Source organism: Anarhichas minor, unplaced genomic scaffold (assembly GCF_050575085.1).
Source record: "Anarhichas minor isolate MPS153535 unplaced genomic scaffold, ASM5057508v1 ptg000136l, whole genome shotgun sequence".
NCBI lineage: Eukaryota > Metazoa > Chordata > Actinopteri > Perciformes > Anarhichadidae > Anarhichas > Anarhichas minor.
Window position 1 is genome coordinate 21,327,230 of NW_027466582.1, and position 27,844 is coordinate 21,355,073.

At 44.6% G+C, this 27,844-nt stretch overlaps 1 protein-coding gene across 2 annotated transcripts; it reads left to right on the plus strand.

The window, feature by feature from the left end:
• The first annotated feature begins 889 nt into the window (after positions 1 to 889).
• On the plus strand, positions 890 to 27,494 carry bcl11bb (BCL11 transcription factor B b). Of its 2 annotated transcripts, none has more exons than XM_076084425.1 (3): positions 890 to 1,014; positions 8,455 to 8,838; positions 25,438 to 27,494. In XM_076084425.1, the coding sequence occupies exons 1-3, from the start codon at positions 951 to 953 to the stop codon at positions 27,492 to 27,494; spliced, it is 2,505 nt and encodes an 834-aa protein (XP_075940540.1). In that variant the 5' UTR covers positions 890 to 950. The 2 variants fall into 2 exon arrangements, with proteins under 2 accessions (XP_075940540.1, XP_075940541.1); XM_076084426.1 differs by having other exon boundaries at positions 8,458 to 8,838.
• Positions 27,495 to 27,844: the final 350 nt, after the last annotated feature.

Consider the following 27,844-nt stretch of genomic DNA (forward strand, 5'->3'; position numbering starts at 1 on the left):
GTCCGCTGCCTCCACGCGCCTGTGGGGTCGTCACGGACGCACTTGAACTTGAATCCCGTCCCACTCCACGGAGGCAACCCCAGCCACACACACACTCACACAAGAAAAACACAGGCTGCATATAGTCTGCACACATACAAAAGCGGGGTCCTCTCAAGCAGAGCCGCTTTCATCGTGTGAGTCAACAAGAAGTAGCCCCGACACTGTGGGACACTAGGAAACATCGGACCTGTGCTTGTTGGACGAGAAGGAGGAGGAGGAGGTGTCTTGTCTGCCCGCCTGCTCTCTTTCTCCACCCCCCCCTCTCGCGCTTTCTCTCTCAATCAGCGAGGCTTCTGCCACCAGAGCCAAGAGTTGCCGTTCCACGCACCGATGCCAAAACGCGCAGGAGGAGTCAGTGCCAAAGGGTCATTTTAGCGCACCACTGCTGAAATGGAAGGACTGTAGGGAATCCTAGAATAAACAGGAGCCATTTGACCCCAGATGATATAATCATATCATTAAAACCAAGAAAGGGGGAAAGGAGCCAAATACGAACCAAAACCCATCACCAGTGGACTGCTCCGTACTTCATCTGTCATCACCGTCGCTGCAGAGGTGGGCAGTCCAGGATTTTTTATCTGCAAACGGTCATTGCGAAACATACCTGTGCAAATTTCCTCTCATCGGCCGCTAGTAGCCAACTGCTTCCTAAAACTACACTTTGGCTTCCTCAACCCAGGTGTTGCTTCCTCCGAAGACGCTGCAGGACATCGTGGACAAACTGGTATTGCGCTCCTATCCTGTCCGACTCACCTTCGCGCGCATTAAAGTTGCAATTGAAGATTGTGAACAGTAGGGATTAGGAGAGGGAAAAGTTGGTCACCTGCTCGCCAGAGAGGACCGACACCACGGTCCAAGCCGACTCCAAGTGCCGTTCACCGGGCGATGCCAGAGTAAATGCCGGGGCAATGTCCCGCCGCAAGCAGGTGAACCCGCAGCACTTATCGTTGACACACAGGGAGACAGTACGAGGTGAGTTTAATTCCTACAAGACTACTCACTTCTCGTGTAATGAAGTGTACTTGTTAAAATGATGTATGGTTTTAATTCATTCAAATTTTCAAGGAAAAATATAAGTATTTATTTGGGTTTATATTCAGGCATTGTTTTTATTCTGAGTGCCGAACAACGGAGCTAATTAACGACAACAATTTACATTTGTGAAAATAGATTTACCATGTGGAAAACAGTATTCAACTGAATTTCAGTACTTGATATTTGTTTTACACCTTTGAAAATTATTAACGCAATCCAGTGATATTTTGAATGCGCCTTTTGCTGCTTCATATCACTTAACTAGTTTATGACATCTACAGTGGGACTGTCGGACTAAGTGTGTGTGTGTGTGTGTGTGTGTGTGTGTGTGTGTGTCTGTTTGCGTGTACCAGCCAGCATGCAACATTTCATCACAACACAATTTAGATTTTTTTTCCCAGTGTCTTGCAACATATGGCAACGTGTATATTTATGTACTTTGTTAAACATTTTACCCAATTGAAACAGTTGTTTCATACACATGTCATACACTTATTTGTTTTGTGACTTTGCACGGGGTAACTTGTATCTTAATTTAAATCTATTTTAATTAAAAAAATATCCTTCTCTTCTACACACACACATCACACACATCACACACACACGCATCACACACACACACACACACACACACACACACACACACACACACACACACACACACACACACAGTCTTAACTATTTTTTTTCTTGACACATAAAGGCCTTTTTGCACTTCAAGGTAACCTTTGAAAAGCTTAACATAAAATTAAATTGTGCAAATAAATATTTTCAGTTCGCAATCCCACCAAAAAAGAAAACTCAACACAAAGGAACGCCAATCTGAACTTTTATAAATACGATATTTCAAAAACGAAGGGTCATAACTTTGTTTGAAGCTTTTCAGAGCTGCGACCAAAATTGTGATTCAATTGCGCAGATTTAATCGGAGGGAGTATGTATTTTCTTCTTTGTGGCATAGGCTACGATTAAAAAGTTCCATAATCCAATTTAAAATCAATTATATCAATCTAACCTTCATCTCGCAGCGCTCTGCTTTGACTAAATCCAATTTCATAGAGGCCTAATCTGGGTAATTCATTGCAGAACTTCATGATGTAATCTTCGGTCAATCTGTTTTGTGTTGGCAAGGGTTAGACGCATTCCGTCCCACCCGACACATTTAGCATTTAGACTAATCATTTACTTCATTCACGTTGTCTCCCGCTCTCTCGCGCTCTCGTGTCACTGACTGTCTCCTGTAGAGTTTTCACTTGCAAAAATTACGGTTATTTTAAAAGCAACGAGCAATGAGAAATGTAATTGTTTGCTATGACCGGTGTTTTTGTTTTCTAATTGAGAACGTATGGCGCGTCCTCACCAGATTTCAGGCAGATGACAAATATTGATCCAGCTTGAATATTGACCTGACAGTTTATTCTCTCGACTGTCACAGTCAGTTAATTAAGGTGGTGACCAAGTTGTTACATTTACTATTGTGCAACATTTCACCTCAGGCATGTGTGTCTCTGTTCAACATTTACCTGAATTATGACAAATGATTGCATCGTTTTGCATATTTTCATTTGTCTTTAGGGAACTGGTACAAATTTGAACTAACTGTCAAATATTTGCTTTCCCTCTTTCCAGTCATGGGTCACTTTGTTTGACATATATATATATATTTTGTGAACCTCACAGCACCTGCAGTACAGTCAGCAAATACTCCAAACGGAACCTGGGGTGCTGAATGTAGATACTTGCCTAATTAGACTGATATTACTTGTCACAGACTAAGCTTTAAATTCCTTAATTTCCTTGTCCGAGCTGAAGCCGCGTTCAAGTGTCTCCAGGGTGCATCTGTTCTTGCCTAAAGCTTAATGACTACTTTATTGTGAATCACCGCTGACCTGTCAGCAGAGACTTTCATGTGTCAAACAACATCTTAAATTCAGATATTTGCAAATGCTGACAAATGTTCGATGTTCAGCTCAGTTGATGCTGCGCTGAAGTGGCTATTAGAGCAAGGGCTGAAACACTGGGCTGCCATCTGGGCCTGAATCCCGTCCTACCTGTTCTTTCACATGATACACACTGTCTCCTGCTTGCTGAGCTGTGGCCTCAATGACCCGAGAGGCACAAATACCAGATTAAGGAAGGACTGGACCTACAGGTATTTTTTTTTGTTTGTTTCTTTTAGATAGTATCAAGGAGATCAAATGCAATGCCGAAACTGGACTTTGAACAGATCAGCAAACAAAAAAAAGCAATTGCCTTATTTTTTCTATCTAACTGTTCTCTCTCTACGGCAACAATGTGTTCTCGAGTGTGTGTGCACAGATGCACTTGTATTTGCATAAAACGCCTAAGCCATGTTTACCATATATCTTAATAATGACACCAGTCCTCTAGCTATGATGGACGGAAGGATTTGATCTACCTATCATTTAATGGCTGGAGGCTGCATGTCTTCAGGCCAGGATCACACCTCAGGCTGGAGGATCTGAGAAGCGCGGGGGGTAAACCAAACCGTAATTTGATAAAGTCAACACGTATTAATGGCTTTGCATATGTATGTACAGCGTCAGAGAACGTTTAAGAAAAGAGTGGACCTTGTTGTTTAATATTTTTAATATGACCTCGTCAGTAGGTTGGTCTCGAGGGCAGTGTCAGCTGCCAAGACCATCACATGGTATGTCCTTACACCATTAATAATAAGATGCGGGGTGCCGGCGTGTATCAACCACATGTCAGATCAGGGGTTATTCGCTGTAACTAAACACGGCCTCGTCCCCTGCAGCCATGAGCTTATAGGTCACACTCTACTTGGAAGTGCGGAGAACCTGAATATCAGCATATTTCTGGATAGGCTTTTCGTTGAAGACTATGTTCTGGAGATCTACTTGCCACGCCAGATGTCAAGAGGGACGTATAAGTGACTGTAACTGCAATGAATGCACCAAGGAAAGCAGGCACACACAAATAGCATACACTGTAAAACCGTACTTATCACAATCAAAATGCACGACCACATATACTGTTTCCACACTAACAAATCACATATATCAGGCTATCCTGTCTCAGTTGAATTTGACCATCAGATTACAGCTCATCCGTTGTTTTCTTGAGACTCAACATCCCCTCTCTGCTTTTTTTTAGGCTCTTTAAGTCAGTGATTCAGTTTGGAGTCACATAAATGGCAGAGAAACCTTTGGAATATCGTTATGAATTATTCACACTTTAACGTGGAACGAGTGGTGTTTAGTATCACAGGCCCCCCTTTGTTCAGAGACTGGTATTTCTTTAATATCAGAATTATTACAGATAATTGTTTTCTGGATCCAGCCGTGGAAACGCCTCGCGATAACTGTTTACTCTTAGAATTGGCATGCTACTTGTGAAACAGTTAATGTTTTCGTCTTTATTCGCACCATATGGCTGTCAAACGCTGGGGGAGACACCCACTGTACGCACTGCAACGCCACAGTAAATATTCACACACATTGTGGTAACCGGATGGTAATCTCACCGGAGATGATTGGTGAGCGATGTGTTATTTACTGTGTGCCAATGCAGTTTGTTCTCAGATTGTCTTTCTATATATCAATATTATTGAACACATTCAACCAATTTTGCAATGCTTCTTTTATATTATATTTATTATTATATGTCTTAAAATTGTTTGGCAGATTAGATTTATATCCCCAAATGTCACGCCTCATAGCTTGCAAGTCATTTATAGCGATTTAGTGACAAGTCACAGTCAGCTGCAGAGCCGTATTTTGCTCACTTTCAAACTGATAATCTAAGATTTATGATAAGAAATGAGACTGCTACAGATTAAATGGTGATAAGATATTGAAACACACGGGCCTGGCCTTACACAACACACACTGTTGCAGCTCTCATTGGCAATCGCAGCCGAGAAAAAGGGATAGGCTAAGCGAGGCCGCTTGTTGTTTGAATTTTTGATTGCAACCATCTGCAATGTTGCTGGTGTCATTTATTTTCAATGACAGCGTGAATCTTTCCCGACTTTCCCTGTGGGGTTTATAGGTGTGAGTGCTTGTGTGAATGAGTGTGTGTGCGTGTGTGCGTGTACATGCATTTTAAGCTTAGCAAATGGAAAGGGAAAACAAAGAAAGGGATACAGGTCTGAACCCATACAGTATAGTGGACTGTCATATGAGCGCCCCTGGCCTTCCTCCGCCTCTACCAGCAGAACACAGTGTGCAGCTTGTATTAAAATGTTGTGTAAGGTCAGGACTAGAGCGTCAACCCAAAACAGTTTCATGGTTTCTGTTTAATGCCGCTTTGAAGAATCTCATCAAATTCACATCATTGAATAATAACAAATGTTTCAGATTCCAGCAAAAATAAATTTTCTCAGTTTCCTTATTCAACTTCACCTTCTCGTCAGGCAACAATTAAAACAACAAAAACACATTTATAAGAGCATATGAGGACGAACACAATAATTAGGATAAGTGAAACTAATAAGGGCAATTAATATCAAAGTCCATGAGGCAAACCTCATATACTTGCACTTGGCATGTTTTACCTACCTTGCAGGATTCACCTGGCCACTAGTGTGAATAGGTGTCACATTGTCACACACCCAAATATTGTAATATTTGCAATTTAAAAATGTCAGCTGCAAATTAAATAATTCCTCTCCTCTGACAACACACTTTCTTCATTAAGTGCTTTTTTGGACGGACATTTGGAAATATTTTTTCGACCTTTTATACAACAGGAAATATTGGTGAAAGAGGCCCATTGTCTTCAGCTGTTTGTCCCATCTGGTCCATATTGTGCAGTTTGCAGTGGCAGTGGAGTGGTTGACTCTCTCCCCATCAAACTGATAGGGGGTGCTCTAAGGCTGCCTGACTTAACTCACACTTGATAAGGCAGAGTAGCAGGACTGTCATTGACTATAGCTCTGTGTGTGTGTGTGTGTGTGTGTGTGTGTGTGTGTGTGTGTGTGTGTGTGTGTGCAAGACACAGAGAGAACAAGAAAGAGAAATAAAGTATGTGTTGTGTCATGTTAGACAGCTGGGTTTCATTGCGATCATCACGCCTTCCCAACGACGGCATGTTTGACAGTGCGTCTGCTCTGCTCTCTTAACTATCTCACATAGCAGTTTATACAGAGAGAATTAGACACTGTCTATTACCATGAGGCTACATTAGTGTGTTATTCTTCTCGCATGTGTGTTTTCCATTTCAGTGTGTTTGTGTCCATGGTTGATTTATTAAATTTTTTTCTGCAAGCATTCCATGTTCAGTTCCTTCTTGCACCTGTTTCTTTTTTCTCACACAGGTGAGCCTCGGGATAGACGAGTGAGCGGGTTTCAGAGACGGGTGCGGTTTTTAGAAGGTGTCCGACTGATATTCCAGCGGCATGGTGACAGTGCCAACGCCTACTAATTTACTGCCTTCTGCCCCCAGGCCATGTCACTCAACCACATGTTAACAAACAGGCTCTCCTCTCTCGTCTCTCGCAGCGATAAAGTCAAGTTCAACTGCCCATGTCTGTCACCTTGTTGACTTGGCGTCATCTTCTAACTCATTTAGAACACACAAGGATGTGGGTCTTTAGCATCAGAAATAAGAGTGTGCCATATTGTTAGCTGAGATCTCCTGCATAGTCCTACTTATATGCGTTGCACATATGCACACACGCATGCATGCGCACAGTTACTCGGCTTGTGTGAACACTCTGGAACGTTGCTTCATGTGAATCATGGTCACAAGCTGTGAACTGTAGGTAAATATGTGTTTGTGTTCCTTCTTTGCCGCCAAAGATTATGAGATGGAAATTATTTGGCAGGCATCCAGGAACCCATCTCCATTTAGAGAAAAGATATTTGGCATCGGATCATCACTCCAGGGCGAAGTGAGGGGACTGGAACGTGTGTGTGTGTGTGTGTGTGTGTGTGTGTGTGGGGGGGGGGGGGAGGGGGGGGGGGGGGGGTAGGTGGTTGATTGATATAGTCGCAAAGACATATTTGAAATATAAAAAATTGGGAGAAAAAAACGTGTGTAATATTCAGCCGGAACTGTGACAGAGTTTAACGGTTATGACTGGGAATTTAGAGGAGCAACGCCTCCCTGGCAGTTTGAGATTTGAGGTTGATAAGAGAGTTTAGAATGTCTGCTTGATAACTACACCGATACACAGGTACACACAAACCAGCACACACACTCTTTGTCTAATCTTTGCAATTATTAGGGTGTCATGTTTGGAGAAAGAGAGAAAAGGGAGGCAGAGGGGAGGGGCGGGGATGCAGGTGCTAGAAGTAGAAGAGCAGCAGAGACAGGCAGGCAAAATGGCTATGTTCCTCTCCCAGGCACCAGCACCTCTCCCTGGGTACCCGCTCACTCAGACGCCCTAGAGTCTCTGGAGCTTCAGGTTTCCTCCGGGCTTTTTAGAAGAGGACACATTTTTTATACTGGTAGATCGGGGTAGTGTTTAAAAAATGGAGGTTGTCCATGAGGGATTTAGGTTAAGCTGAGGGACTCAGTCTACGCCATAGGGGAGGTGGGGGGGAGTGAATGTGCAATGGTTATTAATGACCGTGTCAGATCTGTGAAGAATGAGATTTACTTTCTTAACAGGACCCCGGGTTTGGCTTTATAGATTTTCTGTCTGTGGAGAATACTGTGCTCCAACTCACCTGTGTGCTGTTCCATTCATGTGCACACACACCCAGACATGTTTCTTTTTTCTATAATTTTTCTTTTCTCTGTCGTATTCTGTGACCACATAAACGCACACACACACACACACGCACACACACACACACACACACACACACACACACACACACACGCATGCTGGTGGATGTGGCCTACTCTACACTTTGTTCTGCACAAGCTGAGGCTCCCAAATGGTGAAGCTGACAGCTCAGTGTAGCGAAGGCCCTCACCGGAAACCCAGCCTGCACATTGAGATGAATAGCTTCCTGGCCACACAAACACACACACACACACACACACACGCACACACTCACACACACGCACACGCTCACACGCACACACTCAAACTCACACACTCACACACACTCACACACATATACATATACATATACATATACATAGGGTGTATGTGCTGGGTCCCACCCACGCAGATCTCTCCTGGATAAGGTGTGCAGGTGTTTGTCTAGGCGAAGTAGCTTTACAGCAGCGTTGTTTTATGCCATGAAAGTGACACAGCTGTGAATGTAATGATCATGTCATTCAGTAGGGAGAGATGGCTTTTATCAGGAATAACTAAATCTCGCTGTGTATTATTTCTCTGCTTGTCTCTCACTGTCTTTCTTCTCGCTTTATTGAACTCTAGAAAAAAAAAGGAACTGATCTACATCTTTCACCTTCCTCTTCTCTTTTCTGTAGCAGAGGCCAATCATGATTCAGGGGCGGTATCTCCATCTCCGGAGCTGTCCACCCTCAGCCCTCGGAGGGTGGGCCCCAGGGAGCATGATATGCTGACCTGCGGCCAGTGCCAGACGAACTTCCCTCTGGGCGATATCCTGGTTTTCATCGAGCACAAGCGCCGTGTGTGCCGGGGGCCCCGAAGCGGACCGGAGTCCTTCTCCAAGCCTGGGGAGACTGGCGGGATCACTGGCATTCCCATCTCTCCAAGGGCCGCGTCACTGGAGCTGGGTAGAGGGTCTATTCCGGTGGAGGTGGGCATCCAGGTGACCCCCGGCAGAGAGGAAGATCTAGAAAGGAGGCTGACTCCGGCCAGAGGGATCTGCCCCAAACAGGAAAGAAGAGGTACGGAGACTGTAACACACTGTACATCTAAATGAAGATGCAGTTAGCTAAGCAGCTAAGCAGCTCAATATTCTAAGTTTTGAATAGAACTCTCTTGTCAGTATAGATGCACATAGCTTAAACACACACACACACACACACACACACACACACACACACACACACACACACACACACACACACACACACACACACACACACACATCTCTCACCTGTCCAAGACAGATAGCTCTCTTTAAAGAATCCCAGCTGCTTGTTATTTTGACAGTGGCCTTCAGGAGGGATTAATGTAGCCTGGGATGGTTTCATTAGTGAGTGAGAGCCGCACTGTATGTCTATTCTGCTCCGTTCTAAGTAAAACATCACACACACACATGCACACAGAATCACACACACCGAACAAACTGGCAGGCCTGAAGGACTTCTTCAACTGAAACCAATTGTAAAAGGCGAGGAAGAAGGTGATAGAGGAGCCGCCCCCAGTGTGTGTGTTTGTGTGTGTGTTTGTGTTGTTTTTTTTTGCCCGTGTGAGTGCACATCACGTGTCTGAGCATTTGTAAAGAAATCCTGCAGCATATGAAAAAAAGGTTAAGAAAGCTGATTAAAATTCATCTGAATGCGTGGTGAGGAGAAGGGGATTAATAAAGCAGCAAGGCCGTTCATCTGGCTATGAGGGGGGGTTGAGGCCTGTAGACTGCCAGCGCTGCAGGGAAACCAGTTCAAAGTTATCAGAGGAGACAGTCACCATCACACCCGAGAGCTGGGAAGGCTATCCAGGATTACACAGACTAAGAGGGACTTGGTTAAAGGAGGGAGACGGCCAGAATGACATGTAAAATGATTATACAGTTAACATAGAAACTGGTCACCTCAGTGTCTTAAACTGGTATGAAGAGACTTTTTTATGCATTAAATTAAATTACATGTATGTACATGAAATGCATTCTAGTCCTATAAGGTCTTTAAAATGAGTAGTCCTCAAAGAATAATGCTATAAAACAGTAAACATTGTTATAATATTATTGGAGACCTGTAAAATCACACATTATAGTTTTCACAATATTCTAATTATTTAAAAAAGGAAGCTTTATGCTTTAGTTATTCTGCATTAGGAGAGACTTTTAAATTGAGTTTAGTTTAAATGTTGTTTTGTACAACACACACACATTCAGCTTTTACTGTATGGGTTGTTAAAGATTAAACTGGTCCGCAAAATATTGTAAAAAAAAACCTTAAATGTATAACGTTTGGGACAAAGGACATTATAGACACGTTTTGTTAATTTCAGAATCAATGCTAGTGTAGACATCTTTTGTCATCACTCTATGCACAGTTTCTGTGTGTGGCCAGCAGCTGTGTGTGCTCACCATCTTTTGCAGAGGGACAGATTTATTGCAGGAGATCACAAACAACCAGCACAGTGTTGGATGCTGCAGATAATATTTGAAAATAAAAAACATGACAATTTTGCAGAAAGTAATTTCTTTAATTAAAAATAAAAGTTATCTAATTTTTCAGTAATATTTTGTCAATTTTCAGAGAGTTAAGCGTCCTTTTGCTGTCGAAAAAACAGATGGAACTAAAAAAGAAAAGAAAAGCGTATGCATTAAGAAAGACTCAACCCAGTTTGTATGGCAGTGTGTCTGTTAGGTGGTCAGAAGACAAACATTAAGAGTTAGTGTGTGAGTCAGCTGTTAGCGCGGCAGTCAGTTAGTCACTTAGACAGACAGACAGACAGACAGTCTTATCACTAAGAGAACAGGACATGAAAGCACTCCAAGCCCCAAATGAAAGAGAGGAGGGGAGCTTTGTTCAACACATTAGATTGCCACTTAAGGCAGTCTCAAGTTTCAACTAAATTAGATTACATTATTAGGTCTAATTAAGTCCAATGTGTTAGCAGCACACACACACTCACACACACGCACACATGCACACACACACACACATGCACACAAATATCATCACATTTGCTTGCACTTGGTATTGAGAACTTTGCAGCCAGAACATACACAAATATTTGCAGCACAGGTGACAAAAAATATGCATCAAACCTGCACACACATAATGTACATATACTCATAGTCATCATCTTGCATGCATGGAAAGCTTGTGCTGTGTGCATAACCCTTAACCCTCTGTTCCCCGGGATTGTTTTTCTTTTGTTTTTTCACCTGGTTGTGTTTTATAACATCCTGTCTGGCCTCTTTGTCTGTCAGCCTGCTTGCTTAAACTGCAAACATGCTGCAAGGCTAGCAGATTCAACCCCAAAAGGTGCAAACACACTCACACAAACACACACAGACACACACACTCTCTCGTACTCACGGTGTAGATGAAAAATAGCCCTTCTGTGCCCTATTTTCTTCCCCCTTGAGTTTCTCTTGCTGATGCATGCACTCTGTGTGTATATGTGTGGGCTCTATCAGAGTATGTTAATACGTGTGTGCCTTGTATGAATTTGTGCATGTGTGTGTGCGATGTCTGTGAAGAATGATGCGTGTCACCAGGCAAGCGAGAGGTTGTCGCTAGGGGAGCGTTACCATGCTAAGACGACCCTGGCCCTGCTTTGAACCCCTCCCAGGACGGCTGCCGGGCCCCCTCGGAGCACTTTAAGACATCCAGTACATAAGGGCAAAGTCACATCATGACAACCTCTCTCTCTCTGTTTGTCTCTTTCTTTCTCACTCTCAAACACTGCGTATAGATGACATGGTAAATATTTCATGAGACGACAGCGACATCCTCAACATCTCTCTCTCTCTCTCTTTATCTCTCCGTTCACCTCTGATCTCCCTGCTGTCACTTTTGTGGACAAATCACCATATTAGGCTGAAGATTCTGCATTGGTTCGTTTCGTTTAAAGTTACTTACAGGCGTGATTTGATGCCACATTTATGATCAAAGAATCAAAATGAGATAACCGCCACTTTAAAACTGTCACACCTACATGTACAAGTTTTTCATAGGTGTGAAACTGTGTTTAAGTGCAACCTTGTTTGTAACTTGACAAGATCAGTTGTTTTTTCTTAAGCCGGTGGGCAACAAGGAATGTTTTTACACCAGAAATGACTCATGATGGTTTCTGGATGAAAACCTGCGGTGTAACCTATAAAAGTTATCGTGAAAATCTTCAATGTTCGACACTTGTTTCACTCTTTTCCTTTTCCACACCTCACCACTGGTGTGGATTTGATGGTGTCTCTCCCATCTTCCCTTCTTCCTCCTCTCTGTTTCTCCCCATATCTTTCTTTTTTCTTTTTGCCCCACCACCCAATGCTCCTTTAATCACCTGGCTTGCTCTCATTTCCATATTAAATAGGCTTTAATCATGAAAAGCAATCAGGCTTTTGCATATTCATACCTTCCCCTGTACGCTGGCTTCCCTGTCTCGCTCCAGTGCCAAGCAGCCAGTAATCAGTAGGCAGGCGGCGTAATGCCATAGCCCCGGCCCATCGCATGAAAACACACACACTGTGTGAGTTAGAAATAACTTCACATGCTACTTACACATTATCTCGACTCCAAGAGAGAGAGAGAGAGAGAGAGAGAGAGAGAGGGGGAGAGAGGGAGAGAGAGAGAGAGAGAGAGAGCAGGAGAGAGGTAAGAGATAAAAAAAAGAAAGATGGCGAGACTGATCCCTGATTTGAGCTGCGAATATTTGTACAGAGGCTCAAGGAAAAGTCGATTTGCATAATGACTTTGTAGTTTTGCATTAATCACATTTGCATATGAAAATGCGTTAATTACTCCTGATGATTTAAAAAAAAAAAAATTTGCTTCATTTGATGTCCAAGCTCTGGGGTTGTGATTAGGGGTTACATGGTGGCAGTTGTGTATGTGTGTGTGTGTGTGTGTGTGTGTGTGTGTGCCTGCAAGTGCAGTCTTTGTGTGTTTATGTGTTTTTACATGAGTGTTTTGAATGCTTGCCAGGGAATTTATCTTGTGTCCGCTGTTAGGCATTTGTGTCTTTTTTCATTTTCTGATTTGTGTGTGTGCGTTTACCAGTTTCTGTGAGTGTTTCCTTATTCTACTGTGGGAAAACCAGAGGAGTGCACTCCTTCCTTCATTTGAATACATTTTTTGCTGACATGAAAACACTGTAATTCATAATACCGTATGAATATCCTTTTCATGTATTTGTTTTTTGAAGTTTTAAGCTGCAAAAGTGGAAAAGAGTAAGAGAAAGGACGAGACAAGATATAGTAATATTAGAGGTATTGAAAAGACAAATCTATTTTTAATGTCACCATGATACACATTACTGGACATTATAGACATTACTTTTGCTTAGAAATAGAATAGAGAATGTTCCTTTTTCAGGTTTACATTGTAATGCGTTTTGTTTTACTGCAATACAATACACAAGCTTGGCCGAATTTAATTTTTGGAACAAGAGTTAAATACAAAATATGACTCGCTCTGGATAAACAACTGCAGTCACACCCATCACAGCCACTTGTAGGCCCTGGTTGAATCTAAAAAGTCAACAATTCACTGCATGCAAATAACTATTTGACATTGCAATCTCTAAACTTAAATCCTTCCAAATTAGTGAAAAAGCAAGATTTCATAAGATTAGCAGTGATAATGATCCTGCAGAAACACAGAGCAAAACATGCCTGAACAATGAAGGTCAAATAAATTCACCATTTGCATCTATATGAGCATTAGGTGTCACATACAGATATGTGTGTGTGTGTGTGTGTGTGTGTGTGTGTGTGTGTGTGTGTGTGTGTGCAATTACAGTGTATGTGTTCCTGCCTGTGTATGGGCCCCTAGAGTTGTTGGGCCATAACACTGCGCCTCAGACAGGACCACCCCAGGGGCCGTCTGACTCTGCTTGTGTCTGTCTGTCTGCTTCATCCAGCAGGGTCAACTAGGTCTATGAGGGCTGCTAGAATGGCACAGCTGCACATGCACACCACCACAGCCACCTGACACACACACACACACACACACACAGATACAAATTTACATTTATGCAAGAAAACGGAAACTCAACATGCATGCAGGAGTACACATAGGAGCCACACAAACAAAACATGTGTGCGTGCTGGAATGCATACAATGACTCCCATCTCACATTGAGGCCTTCATCTCCCACCAAACACACTCATGCACAAGGACACACACACACACAGCTTAAAGGCTCCCACATGAAGGCATCAAACGCTCCACAGCCAGCTTTATGGCACTCATATGGCAGCAGATTTGATATTTTCCTACCACAGCGGGGGAATAAAACTCGCCACTAATTTGGACTGCGAGCGCCACCGCTAACTTTCAGCATGTGCCGTTGGACTGTGTCTTCCAGATGTGTGGACTCTTTGCTCTTAACAGCCTTACTTAAGAGGCATTAGAAACCTCACACCCCGTCCCTGTATACGCATGGAGAGTGATGATGGCGCTTTGGTATTCAACACAAACATGCTGCTTTGTGTTGAGCTCTGAGTGAAGTGCTGATGTGAACTTCATGGTCTCGCTGCTGTGGACCATAAGTTGTCTTGTGTCAGTGGGAATCTGTGAATGTGTTTATGTTCTTTGCATAAATAGCTATAATCAGGCAATTTGACTACTGCACTGTAGTTATTGGAGTTTCCCCTCACTTCTCCTCTCTGGCTGTGACATTTGATAACAGGTGTGCTGTCATCAATGCTGAGTAATGTTGTACATTTCATCAAGAACCTACTGGAATTACAGTATAAGCATACATGTCTATGTACACTTTCAAATGCTCACAAATGCAAAAGCCCAAATGAGAACCTGCTCAGCAACATGTGCACCTTTCTGCCGCTCTGGAAACACTCCTTATAGAGGTCTTCATGACGGACGTGCAGATAAACCCTCATGTGTCTGTGTGTGTTCAGCTACTATGCAGTCTGCCAGGCATTAGTGCATAACATATAATATGCCCCTTTCAGGAGTAAATGGGGAGATTTTCTGACCCGGGCGTTCACTCACAGTTTTCTTTTGAAAAGTAGCGTGTGTTTGCCTTTGGGAGGAAAAGCGCTACCATTAGTATTTGTGAAAAGGAAAAGAGACGGCGCTTGTTAGCAAGTCAGACACGGGTAATCCTACTTGCTACAATGTTGTTGTTCCTTTCCTCTTATCTTATTAGCGTCCTGCTCTGATTGGGTGGGATTGTGGGAGAAGAAAATGAGGAGACAGCATTTATGGCCGTATTTTGCTTTTACAGGCTGCTTCCCCACAAGAGATATTGAAAGCCTTTCATGGTACACTTACGATTGCCCTTATTTCATCCACTTATTTGTCTCTAGCAATTACTCCGAGAGAGAATGCTAGACACAAACACATGATAAGCTGCCTTTATGTCGGTTTGTCACTTAGATGTAAATCAGGGGTGTGCATAGTGATACAACATTGATACAAAATATAGTATCCTGTCATACACAGTGGCTTTTTCCTGTAAGCAGTTAAGGTTGAATGAAGTCGAAAAAAAGATGCAAAAACAGAGAAATTATTTTTAATGTAATGTTAAAGGGTCAGTTCAACAATTTTTTTCCTGAGGTTTTGATATGCAATATGTAAAGCTGAGATGTCTACCTCCACCACAATACATGGCATTTAAAAATGCAATTTAACATTTAAAAGAAAAATTATAGCAGCATCGCACAATTTTCATAGGTACTAATCTTTTTTTTGGAAAGACATATTGATGTTAAATATTTCAAACATAGTTTTTTAATGACGTGGGGACGACAGAAATGTATGGATGGGGGGAGGCATCTTAAAACCTGGCTAAATATAACCCAAACTATTTGCTTGGCTAGATTGTTTTATCTATTGGGTGAACAGACACTTGAGAGGAGGCATACAGTTGTCCTCTTAGCTTTATTCACTAGAAATACCACTGTGTGTTTTTCTTTTTTCTTTTTAACTTTCACTTTAACAAAAAAAAGTACTGTCATCTATGAGAAAAGTGGAGAAACATCTGCTCTGGTCTGCTTCTTGCAAGACAGAAGGCTTGCACTGTCATGTCCATAGATGGCATTGCAGACATGGGAGGTAACTGCTCAAGGTTAAGGGGCTACACACTCCCTGTGTACCGCCGTCTTTTATATTTTCCAGAAAGCCCTCTTCTCTGTGTCTGCCTTTCCCAGAGCTGAGTAGAGCAAGCCAACATGAAATAAAGCTGAAGATGGTATCAGGGTGATTGGTGCCAGCAGAGCTTGTCTGGGCCTGTGGTCTGGCGGGGCAGCGCCGGCCCGTACCAACGCGTGTGTGTGTGTGTGAGAGTGGCTGTGAGTGTGTTTGTGTGTGTGTCCTAAAGGCACTGCATAGATGAAAGCTTTCTTTAACCATAAGCTATGCAGGAGCCGTGCCAGGAGTAAGAAATGTATCAGTGTGATAACAGCCAGAAAGACAGAGAGAAAACAAGAGAGAAAGAAGTGGCAGAGAGAGAGAGAGAGAGAGAGAGAGAGAGAGAGACAGAGAGGCAGAGAGAGGGAGAGAGAGAGAGAGAGAGAGAGAGAGAGAAAGAGGGAGAGAGAGACAGAGAGAGAGAGAGAGAGAGAGAGAGAGAGAGAGAAGAGGGAGAGAGAGACAGAGAGAGAGAGAGAAAGAGGGAGAGAGAGACAGAGAGAGAGAGAGAGGGAGAGAGAGAGAGAGAGAGAGAGGGAGAGAGAGAGAGAGAGAGAGAGAGAGAGAGAGAGAGGGAGAGAGACAGAGAGAGAGAGAGAGAGAGAGAGAGAGGGAGCGAGAGAGAGAGAGACAGAGAGAGACAGAGAGAAAGAGGGAGAGAGAGAGAGAGAGAGACAGAGAGAAAACAAGAGGGAAATAAGTGACAGAGAGAGAGAGAGAGGGATATTGATATTATTATTGTATGTTTAATTTTTTGATGCTTTGGCAATACCGTTTCTAAATGTTCATGCCAGATCCTCACCAAGTACAGGCTCAATGACCACAAACTGGAAATCTAAAGGAAGACACTAAACATCCTGGCAACCAAAAGAGAACAGAATATGTGGTCACTGTGGGACAGGTGAGGCTGAGACAGACAGACAGACAGACAGACAGACAGACAGGTGAGGCTGAGACAGACAGACAGACAGACAGACAGACAGACAGGTGAGGCTGAGACAGACAGACAGACAGGCAGACAGACAGACAGGTGAGGCTGAGACAGACAGACAGACAGACAGACAGGCAGACAGACAGACAGGTGAGGCTGAGACAGACAGACAGACAGACAGACAGGTGAGGCTGAGACAGACAGACAGACAGGCAGACAGACAGACAGGTGAGGCTGAGACAGACAGACAGACAGACAGACAGGTGAGGCTGAGACAGACAGACAGACAGACAGACAGACAGACAGGTGAGGCTGAGACAGACAGACAGACAGACAGACAGGTGAGGCTGAGACAGACAGACAGACAGACAGACAGACAGGTGAGGCTGAGACAGACAGACAGACAGACAGACAGGTGAGGCTGAGACAGACAGACAGACAGACAGACAGGTGAGGCTGAGACAGACAGACAGACAGGCAGACAGACAGACAGGTGAGGCTGAGACAGACAGACAGACAGACAGACAGGTGAGGCTGAGACAGACAGACAGACAGGCAGACAGACAGACAGGTGAGGCTGAGACAGACAGACAGACAGACAGACAGGTGAGGCTGAGACAGACAGACAGACAGGCAGACAGACAGACAGGTGAGGCTGAGACAGACAGACAGACAGGCAGACAGGTGAGGCTGAGACAGAGATGCACTTCCTCCTAAAATGCATAACATTCAATACATGTACTTTAAAAAATTCAACTCTGTCATTTCAGATTTAAAAAAATGTAGTGACATCTCAAAATTAAAAATACTCCTAGGAGAAGGAGATAGGACATACCTTGCTGCCCAATATGTATTAACATGCCACGACCTGAGGGACCTACACACACACACACACACACACACACACACACACACACACACACACAGTATATATATATATAATTAATAATCAATCTAGATGTTGTATTAATGTTATTGTATGTTTAATTTGTTTGATGCTTTGGCAATACTGTTTCTAAACTTTCATGCCAATGAAGCAAATTGAATTGAATTGACAGAGAGAGAGAGAGAGAGAGAGAGAGAGAGGGAGAGAGAGAGAGAGAGAGAGACAGAGAGACAAAGAGAGAGAGAAAAGTCACAACATAACCCACACATATAAGTATGTGTTGGGTGTGTATGTTGAGAGAGGAATCTATGTTCATGTCTGCATTATGCGTGTGTGTGTGAGTGTGTGTGTGTGTGTGAGAGTGTGTGTGTGTGTGTGTGTGTGCGTGCGTGCGTGAGGTATTCAAGGTTCCAGACAAGCCAAGAGGACGGTTTGACACACCTGAGTATGTTTCAGGACTCATGAGAGAGAACAGAATTCACATGGAGACATGACCGTTGCGATGCTAATAATGTTGTGCAGCCGGCCTCCACTGGATCACAACATTAGCTTATAGACGAGACACAGAGAGGAAAGCACAGAGAGTCTCATGTTACCTTATTGCACATAAAGGCTCAAATTGATAACTTGATCATAATTTATTTAGATGTGGAAAGAGACAGTAAATCAATTTTTATCGGGCATCTTTCTTCTTAATAGTTTGAGGGTCTCACATATAGCATTGCTACACATAACAATATTGGGAACTGGAGCTCCAGTTTACAGGTGAAATAATACACATATTCTTGTACCTGCTGAGAGCTAACCTGACTCTGTCCAAAGGTCACAAAATCCACCTACTAGCTCCTCTAAATCACACTGATCACATGAACATGTTATATCTTGTTTGATTAATTTGTGCAAAAACAGAACAGTACAGAACAACTGAGGGGGCTCCAAGAAGTCACTGCTCCGTAGCAAGAAATAATCCAGTGCACAACCCCCTGTAAAACCATAACGTGGTGTTTTGACACTTCAGCTAATCTGACGAGCTCCTTGATGAATCATTATATTCAAGAGAGAAATGTTGTTTTTACCCAAACGTTGAACCGTCGCTTCAAGAGTTCCAAGCATATTACACACCCACATCTTTTGAAAATGGGCTTCACGACCTCTTTTCCAAGATCGTGCGAAGCTGTTAAATATAGAGCTAAATATCTGTGGTCCATTTTTTATGTCAACACTCTCTGCTTTTGTTACTCCTATTTAACTCTTTTTAGATAGCTTGCAAATTGGTTTCAGATGATGCACCACTCCTGTGCCTTCTCCTGTGATTGTCACAGCCATTGCTTTGTGTTTGAACATAAGGAAAAAGCACTGTATCCTCTCAAAGTCTTAAGTAGACAGAATTACATAAAAAACTGCAGAATTTGTGGAGTAAAAGTGTATTAGATCATGAATGTTCAGGCTCTCTTTCCCAATCACTGGAATGCACTCTACGCCATGTCTGAAGCATGCGAGGGGCAAGTTTTATAGCGGGCTGATTGGGTTGGAAGGGCCTGTGTGCTTCATTCAGGGCCACGGTGGTATTTTCCTGTGGGCTGCTAGTTAAGTGGGACTGACTGCTTGGCTCCAGTGGGCAAAAGCCAGCTGGGGACCATTACTACTGCTGAAAGAATATAGCACCCTGTCACAGAATGGAAGCCCGAGATACACACAATGAGCATGTGGCTGCAAACATATGCCTACGTACATGGATGATACCATACACACATACATCACAAACAGAGGCACAGAAGAACAGTTATTTCCTATTTTCTCTTTCTATTTTCACACACACACACACACAAAGGAAAGGTAAACTGAACGCGCATGTGACGTGTCAAAAGGATACGTGCATATCACGGGTTGAGATGAGCACTGTGTCTCCATGCTTATGCTCAATTTAATTTAGTTTGGTTTAGTTAACCATTTGTTTAAAATAATTGACCCAATGAAAAACTTAACAAACCCACAGAACAGAATTCGCGAGTCACTCACATGTCAAAGTAAATCTCCTATTCACTGCCAGCGAATAGGAGATTTACTTTTTGGACGAGAGTGAGCGTTCCCGAGGGGTACGACTGGAGCTCATTTGGATGTAAAACCTCGAACAAACATTGTGTGAGTCCACAAAGTCGGTCTCCATTTCATTGTCAAAGCAGCTTGAATTTTTGACTCTTGATGCCATCACCTATTCAAACATTTTGGTGTTTTTGCGCTCGTCTGTAGCATCAGTGGGGACCTTTTCTGGAAAATATTTCACCTTGTAAATATTCTATTTATTAATCGTGGATTTATCCTTTAATTCAGCATGCTTGCACCCCTACAGTACAACCTAGTGGTGACGCCATTGGTTCCTTTTTTTATTGTAGGCGTCTGCTTTCCCTGCTGCTGTGTCATGGTAAAATGGGTATCTGATGTAATGAGAGATTAAAATGGTTGTAATTCTATTGAAATGGAAATGCAGGAGATAAAGAAAAACAAAGTGCAATTCTTCTTCTGTGTCCCATACTGTCTGCCATTCTCTTTTTTCCTCTTTTGTTTTCCTTTTTCCGCCCTCCCGTTCCCTCTTTCATCCTCTCCTCCATCTTGCTCCACTGTCTTACATCTTCTCGCAACTACAAGCACGAATGAGTGTCATCCATTTGTCACATGACAGACAGCAGACCCCACAAGTGTGTGCACATAAACTAAAACACACACACACACACACACACACACACACACTTACACACACAAATACAGGCGCTGGGACCAGTTAGGAACTGATGCAGATGAGTCAGGCTTAGAGAAATGCCAATGAGAGCTTTATGGAGCGCCCTTTTTCTTTTCATTCTTTCTTTTTTTTGTCTATCTCTTTCTCCCTCCCTCTCTGTCCTAGAAGCCGAGCCAAAAGTCATAGCTCTTTACTGACAGAGAGACCTTTGCAGTTATTTTTCACAGATCATCCTATGTGCCCAATGTGGAATAGCTTGCGGTGATGTGCTCCCTTGGTCGTGCTACATGAGAGTCTGTTCCACTCATGCATTGTTGTACAGCTGGAGTCGCTCAATGTGTGTGTGCGTGCCTGTGATCAAGTTGTTGGAGATACCTGATCCCTTTTATTGTTCATTTGACCCGCATCCCAGGACGCATGAGGGTCAGGGTGGAGTACCTTGTACAGGTGCTCAGTGTGGACATAAAGCAAATGAAGAGAAGAAGAGAGAGAGGGAGAGAGAGAGGAAGAACTGAAGAAATAGAAAATATATAGAAAATATTTTTTCTAGCAAACACATTGAGGAGCACTGTTTCTTTAAATCCTCTCTCAGGCATTTCAGCTGATCATATTGGCTGCAGACACACACACACACACACACACACACACACACACACACAGATGTATATGGTTAGCAGGCCGAAGCTGGTTTGAGTTAGCATGGAGCCAGTCACACTGTGTGAGAGCCTTACCCCCTGCCTGCTACTGCCACCCTCCACAGTCTCTTTCCTTCTTTCTGTCTCTCCAGCTCTCTCTTTGTGTGACAGTAAGCGCCTGCTTGCTGAGTTTACATACCGGGCTCCCAATGCCCTGGGAAACACACACACACACACACACACACACACACACACACACACACACACACACACACACACACACACACACACACACACACACACACACACACACACACACACAAGGTTGATCTGCGTGGCCTTGTGTCTCCTGATTAGCCCCCTTCATGACAAACAAGCCATCAGAGCACTGAAGAAGGAGGAGAAGAGCAGGAGGGACGGATGGGAGATGTGAGGAGGAGAAGAGGAGCGGAGTTGTAAGGGGGTGGGGGGCGGGGGGCAAGGTGGCGAGGTGAGGAGGCTGGGACCCCTGGGGACCCCGAGATCACAGCCATGCTAATGAGGACCTGCTTTGCCAGCAGCAGAGGTGTCAGCTAACCCCTGACAGGTGCACACATGCGTACTCCCAGGGCTTGTGCACGTGTGTGTGTGCCGTGAGGTTGTGTGGGAGGGGCTGCAGGGGCAGGTTTGTGTCCCAGTGGCCTAGCCTGCGGGTGGCTTTGTTCTGTATGCAAATCTGGCAATGTGGCGTTCTGTCGCCCTTGATGGAATGTTGGAGCAGTACGGCGAACCCGAACCCCAGGAATGCCACAGTGACATGTGACATGTACTGTAGTATATCGTCTGCCTTCTCAGGCCTGGACCCGCACTGTCTTCTGTTTCTACAGTTAAGCAACATTATTCTACACACTACAAACTTGTGCCAAACTAATGTAGAGAAGTTGGTGGCCTAGCGTTCAAAGGCTACTCATTTTCAAAAACGATTTTTTTTTTTTTATGAGCTTCATAACAGTTCATTTGGCATCAGTGAGCATTCATTACCATCCAGTGTCAGCTGTGGAGCTCCACTGTGCCCATCTCTTCGAGGGCTGAGCCTGTGGATTCTCGTTATTCTTCTGTGGTCTTATTATAAATCCCTCTGGATTAGAGCATCTGATAAAGACCCCAAAATGTAAGTGTAATGTAAATACAGGGAGCTCATGCTTCGAAAACATAAATCAAACTCAGGCTGGGGGCACGGCATATGTGAATTTCTAAATTAAACAGAAATCCACATGTTTACACCATACGCCTGGTGTCTACTTCAACCCCGCCAAGCTCACACCAACTTTTCTACACTGGCCATATGCAAACAGTCAATACCATGGCTCCCCTTCATTCACTGGCATTTTGTTTGTACTTTTTAAGGCAAAATCATGGCTATAAAAGGCAATCTGGAAAGAATAAAATCTGATGTAAAGCTCAGATCTCAGTCCCCGAAGACTGGGTTAATTGGCCCGGTGGTTTAGTAAAAAAACAACCCAGGAGAGAAGGAGAGCATTATTACTGGCCCACCTCAGCTCCACGCATGTGCCAATGTTTTAATAACTTCCTCCAGGCCTCCTGGCCCTTAGCCCTTGTTTTGTTGCACAGGACAAAGAACTGTGCTCCTAAACTGGTCTTAGGTCTGTATTGTGTTTGTCTGTTTCATGCAAGTCTGCCTGGGTGGACACCTATGCAGAAATATTACTGCTAAGTCAAAGATTTAGACTATTTCAACGGAATGACATCACCCTGTAGCTTTACAAGCATTTGTACTGCCTGCAAAATGACCAACACCGGCAAAATTAATTTCATAATGCAGCCTCATATTACAGAATCCTGCTTTGACTCCATGTAATTGAACCTTTCATCTTATTCACTACACAGCATATGTGTGTGCGTGTGTGTTTGTCAGTGTGCGTGTCTGTGTGCATATGGTGTGCAAGAGTAAATTGTCTGATTAGGTCTAGCATTAGTGACTACGTGGAGAGGAGAATATAACTATTCTAACTGGTCGTTGGCCGTGGCGGTCAGCAGTGGAGGGGTCCCTGCCATGTCAGGCAGACGACTGTAATTACCACAAACTGAAGCATGACACGGCCCACCGTGATTCTTTAAAGAAGGCTTTTATTGGCTGGAGCACTGAGCAGCGACAACATCTATCTATCTATCCATCTATCTATCTTTATATTCTCTTTTGTTTTCCTCCCCTCCTCCCCTTGCTTGCTTGTTTGGGAAGTTGATTAAATTTGTCTTTGTCCGTCATTAGGCAGCAGCCATCAGCTGCCACTCTATTAGCTGCCACGCTTCCTTTAACAGCATATGGCACGGCTGTGTAAGATATGACAAGATGCAAATATGTTGGTGGTGGGCTGGAAGGTTGTAGGGGTATATGATAGTTTAGCTTGTATTGATGAAGCGTGCAGACCAAAAGACATATAAGAATAATAATAAAAACTATTTGATGAACTGAGAGAGCTCATCAATCCCTCTGCCAATCTCACATCTTCATTTCATATTGATCCTCATGTGTTGATGAGATTACACAGCTCCCAAGTCTATAGACCCCTCTTGGTCCCCAGGGGGCATGTAAATACCCTCTATGTGTGTGTCACTGTACGTGCGTGGCCAGACGTGCCCAATCACGCCTGGCCCTTAAAGTCCCTCCACCTCTCTTCTTACCCCCTCTCCTCTTCCCTCTCCTCTTTCACTCTCTTCTCCGCATTCAAGCTGTTAAGCTGTCCAGCTCTTGGCTGCCAAGCGTCCGTGTGAAGCCTCGCCAAACTAAACACGGGCAGGCAGCCCGCCACTCGCCCCCCACACACACACACGCACACACACACACACACACACACACACACACACACACACACACACACACACACAAATGCACTGACAAACAAGCACAAAAATACATCCACATAAATGTCCACACACATGCGCATACACACGCTTGTACACACACGTTAGTAGCAGGAGTCAGGTCATGTGCCACACCACACAAACAGTGAGAGAGAGGGCTACATCAGAGCCCCACTAATAGCAGAGAAAAACAGACAGAATCAGTAAATGAGCCCCTCATTAACTTTTTCTGACCCTTTCTCCCCTGGAGAAAGCCAAACCGATCACACCGCCAAATCAGCTTCCTGTTCTAGACACTGATCCAACATCAGCTTTGGCTCATCTGTTCTGCACGATACAAGTGTGTGTGTACTGATGTGTGCTGTGAGAGAAGCCGGAGACAGGGAAGGAAAGAGAAAAGAGAATATCGCCACACATGTAACTGTACTGCCTGCGTTTTACATTCCATGACTATGGTTGGCTTTGAGGCAGCCATCTTACTGTAAGGGCTCTGTTCTTGATCACACAAGACTGTGGGCAAAAGTCAGTTCGCCGTCTTTATTTTCTCCCTCCAGGCTTCAAGCTTTGGGACCACCGTACCAACTCGACTCCACTTGCGGTAGCTGCTGATGATAAAGTAGATGCAGATGCCTTGCAAGCAAACACAAGACTGTGTTCAATGCTAGCCTGTGTTGAATTAGATGAATCCCGGCCGAGGCTCTTTTTATGACTCATAAGCGGGTTGACACGGCCGTGCCATAGTGACTGATAGATTCATTTGGCATTATTAAGTCATGCCATTTAAAAGGCCAATTTTTCTCTGAGTGACATAGAGTTTGTATGTATGTGTGTGTGTGTGTGTACAGTCGCAACAAATCACTTTACTGTAGTTGTTATTACACCAGTGACGCAGAGCTTTATTTCATGTGGATGCTGTGTTAAGACCCCAGGGGGCTTTGCTGTTTACACATGGGTCCATCACCTCTGCTGTCTTTCCTTTTGTGTGTCTCTCTCTCAAATGCCACACCTCCTCCTCCCTCCCTTCCTCCCTCCCTCCCTCCCTCCCCCTCTCCATATTTCCTATTTTCCCCATTGGTGTGCTTTTTTCCATTGCTGTTTCCCCTGTCTCCATATGGAAATGACAGAGTAGACGAGATGGATCTGTATATTAAAGCCTAGCTGACATTATAATTAGCATAATGTATTGTGGCCTTAGGGCAGTACCTGCCATTTGCATTAGCCTGTAGACACACAGACACTAAAAATTTCATACACACACAGACAAAGAAAACCCTCATGCATAGACACAAACAGAGTTCACATGTTTTAAGTACAATTCATTTTACTCCCCAAATATGGCAGCATTGTAAAGTAATACGTTGGTTCAAATGAATGAATAAAGTGTTTTTTATTTTTATTTTTATTTTACAATATTGATGGTGATTTTCTCTCTCCTGGCCCACAGACAAAGATGAGCCATCCAGCTACATCTGCACTACCTGTAAGCAGACCTTCACCAGCGCCTGGTTCCTGCTTCAGCATGCCCAGCACACTCATGGCATCCGCATCTACCTGGACCACCACCCAGTCAACTGCTCCCTCACTCCCCGCATGGCTCTGCCTCCTCCCCTGTGCGCTGATGCCCTGCCCCGCTCCCCTCTCCCCACTTTCCTTGGTGACACCAACAACCCATTCCACCTCCTCCGCATGGCTGCGCCCCTGCTCAGGGAACACCCCCCTCCACCGGGGTACATGGAGACCCGGCTGCCTGCAACGCCACCCTTTATCAGCCCTCCCCCACCCCCTAGACCCGCTCTAGAGCGGCTGCGCCCAGAGGAGATGGGGCTGCTGTCCCAGCACCCCAGTGCCTTTGAGAGGGTGATGCGGATGACCCCCATGGAGCCTCCTTCCATGGACTTCTCCCGACGTCTGAGAGAACTGGCAGGCAACACTACCAATAATGGGGGGCCCACACCTCCTCTCTCACCCAACCGTGTGCCACCAATGCATCGCTTGCTGAGTCCCACGCTTTTCCAGGCTGGCGCCAAGCCCCCGGCATTTCTCACCTATGCCCCGCAGCCACCCACTCCTCAGAGGGGACATGGTTCTTCCAGCCCTCCTGACACCCATGGTCAGAACCAGACCCCGGGGAAATCCAAATCCTGTGAGTTCTGTGGAAAGATTTTCAAGTTCCAGAGCAACCTTATAGTCCACAGACGCAGTCACACAGGAGAGAGGCCGTACAAGTGTCATCTATGTGACCATGCCTGTTCCCAGGCCAGCAAGCTTAAGAGGCACATGAAGACACATATGCACAACAAGTCTGGGTCCATGGGTGGCTCTCCAGAACAGGAAAATAGAGAAGAGGGAGGAGAGGGTGAAGAAAAGAATAGGAAGGGAAGTTCAAGAGGGATGGGGATAGACAATGAGGAGGATGAGGAAGAAGAGGAGGAAGAAGAAGAGGAGGAAGAGGAAGAAGAGGAAGAACTGCGGAATGGAAGTCGGCCAGATTCAAACTTAAGCGAAGACTTCCATGAGTTCAGCCAGAATAGGGTGAATGGCCCCAGACAGTGTCCAGGGGAGAAAACCCTGAGTAGGGATAGAGTAAGTGACAGTGGCGGGGTGGGCATCATGCACCCGTACAACCATCTGGACAATCACCTTAGACTTAACCCTAACAAGAGAGGCCTGGAGAGACATCCTAATGGAGATGGTGGAGAGAGGGGTGAAGAAAGAGAGAATGAGAGGGAGCAGCACAGAGAGCGAGATCAGCAGGTGGAGCAGAGGCCTGTAATGAACGGCAGGATCAGTATATCTGAAGCAGACTCCTTCCCTGGGCTGTTCCAGCGTCGGCCCACCCCCATCACCAGCCCAAACCCCTCCAACAACAAGAGGATCAAAATAGAGAAGGAACAGCTGGAGCTTCCCCCGACCTTACCCCTCATCTCCCCGGAGAATGTCTACTCTCAGCTCCTGGCAGGCTATGCTGCTTCACGCCACTTCATCAGAGAACCTTTCTTGGGATTCACAGATTCCCGTCAGTCGCCGTTCGCCACCTCCTCCGAGCACTCCTCCTCAGAGACGGGAAGCCTCCGCTTCTCCACCCCGCCAGGGGAGATAATGGAAGGAGGTAGCGCCTCTGGCCGCAGCGGCAGCAGCACTCCTCACCTCCTGCGAGGACCTGGACCCGGCAGGCCCCCGAGCTCTAAGGATAGGAGGAATGACACCTGCGAGTACTGTGGCAAGGTGTTCAAGAACTGCAGCAACCTGACGGTGCACCGACGCAGCCACACAGGCGAACGGCCCTACAAGTGCGACCTGTGCAGCTACGCCTGCGCCCAGAGCTCCAAGCTGACGCGCCACATGAAGACCCATGGGCAATTTGGGAAGGATGTGTACCGCTGCGACATCTGCCACATGCCCTTTAGCGTCTACAGCACGCTTGAGAAACACATGAAGAAATGGCATGGTGAACATTTGATGGCCAGTGAGGTCAAACTGGAGGAGGCGGACAGAGGTTAAGCCAGCAACCATTCGTTATTCAGCCTACAGTGTACACAAGCAAACAATCACACACACATAAGCAAAAGCAGACACACACATGCACACACAAAATCCCTATAACCACTTCTTCAGCTAGGCGGCTTGGCTGGATAATCTCTCTCTCTTTAAATAATTTTTGACTGATTGATGTTCATCTTTTTTTTTCTTGTCACAGAAACTGCCACCTGAGAATATAAACAAAGGGAAACTTTAATGAGAACTTGTCTGGAATGCACAATATGGTATTTTTTGGCAAACTGTCTGAGGATTTTATCAGTTAGGAATCCATGGAGCCTTTCTACTGTGCAATAATTTCTGTATTTATTGGA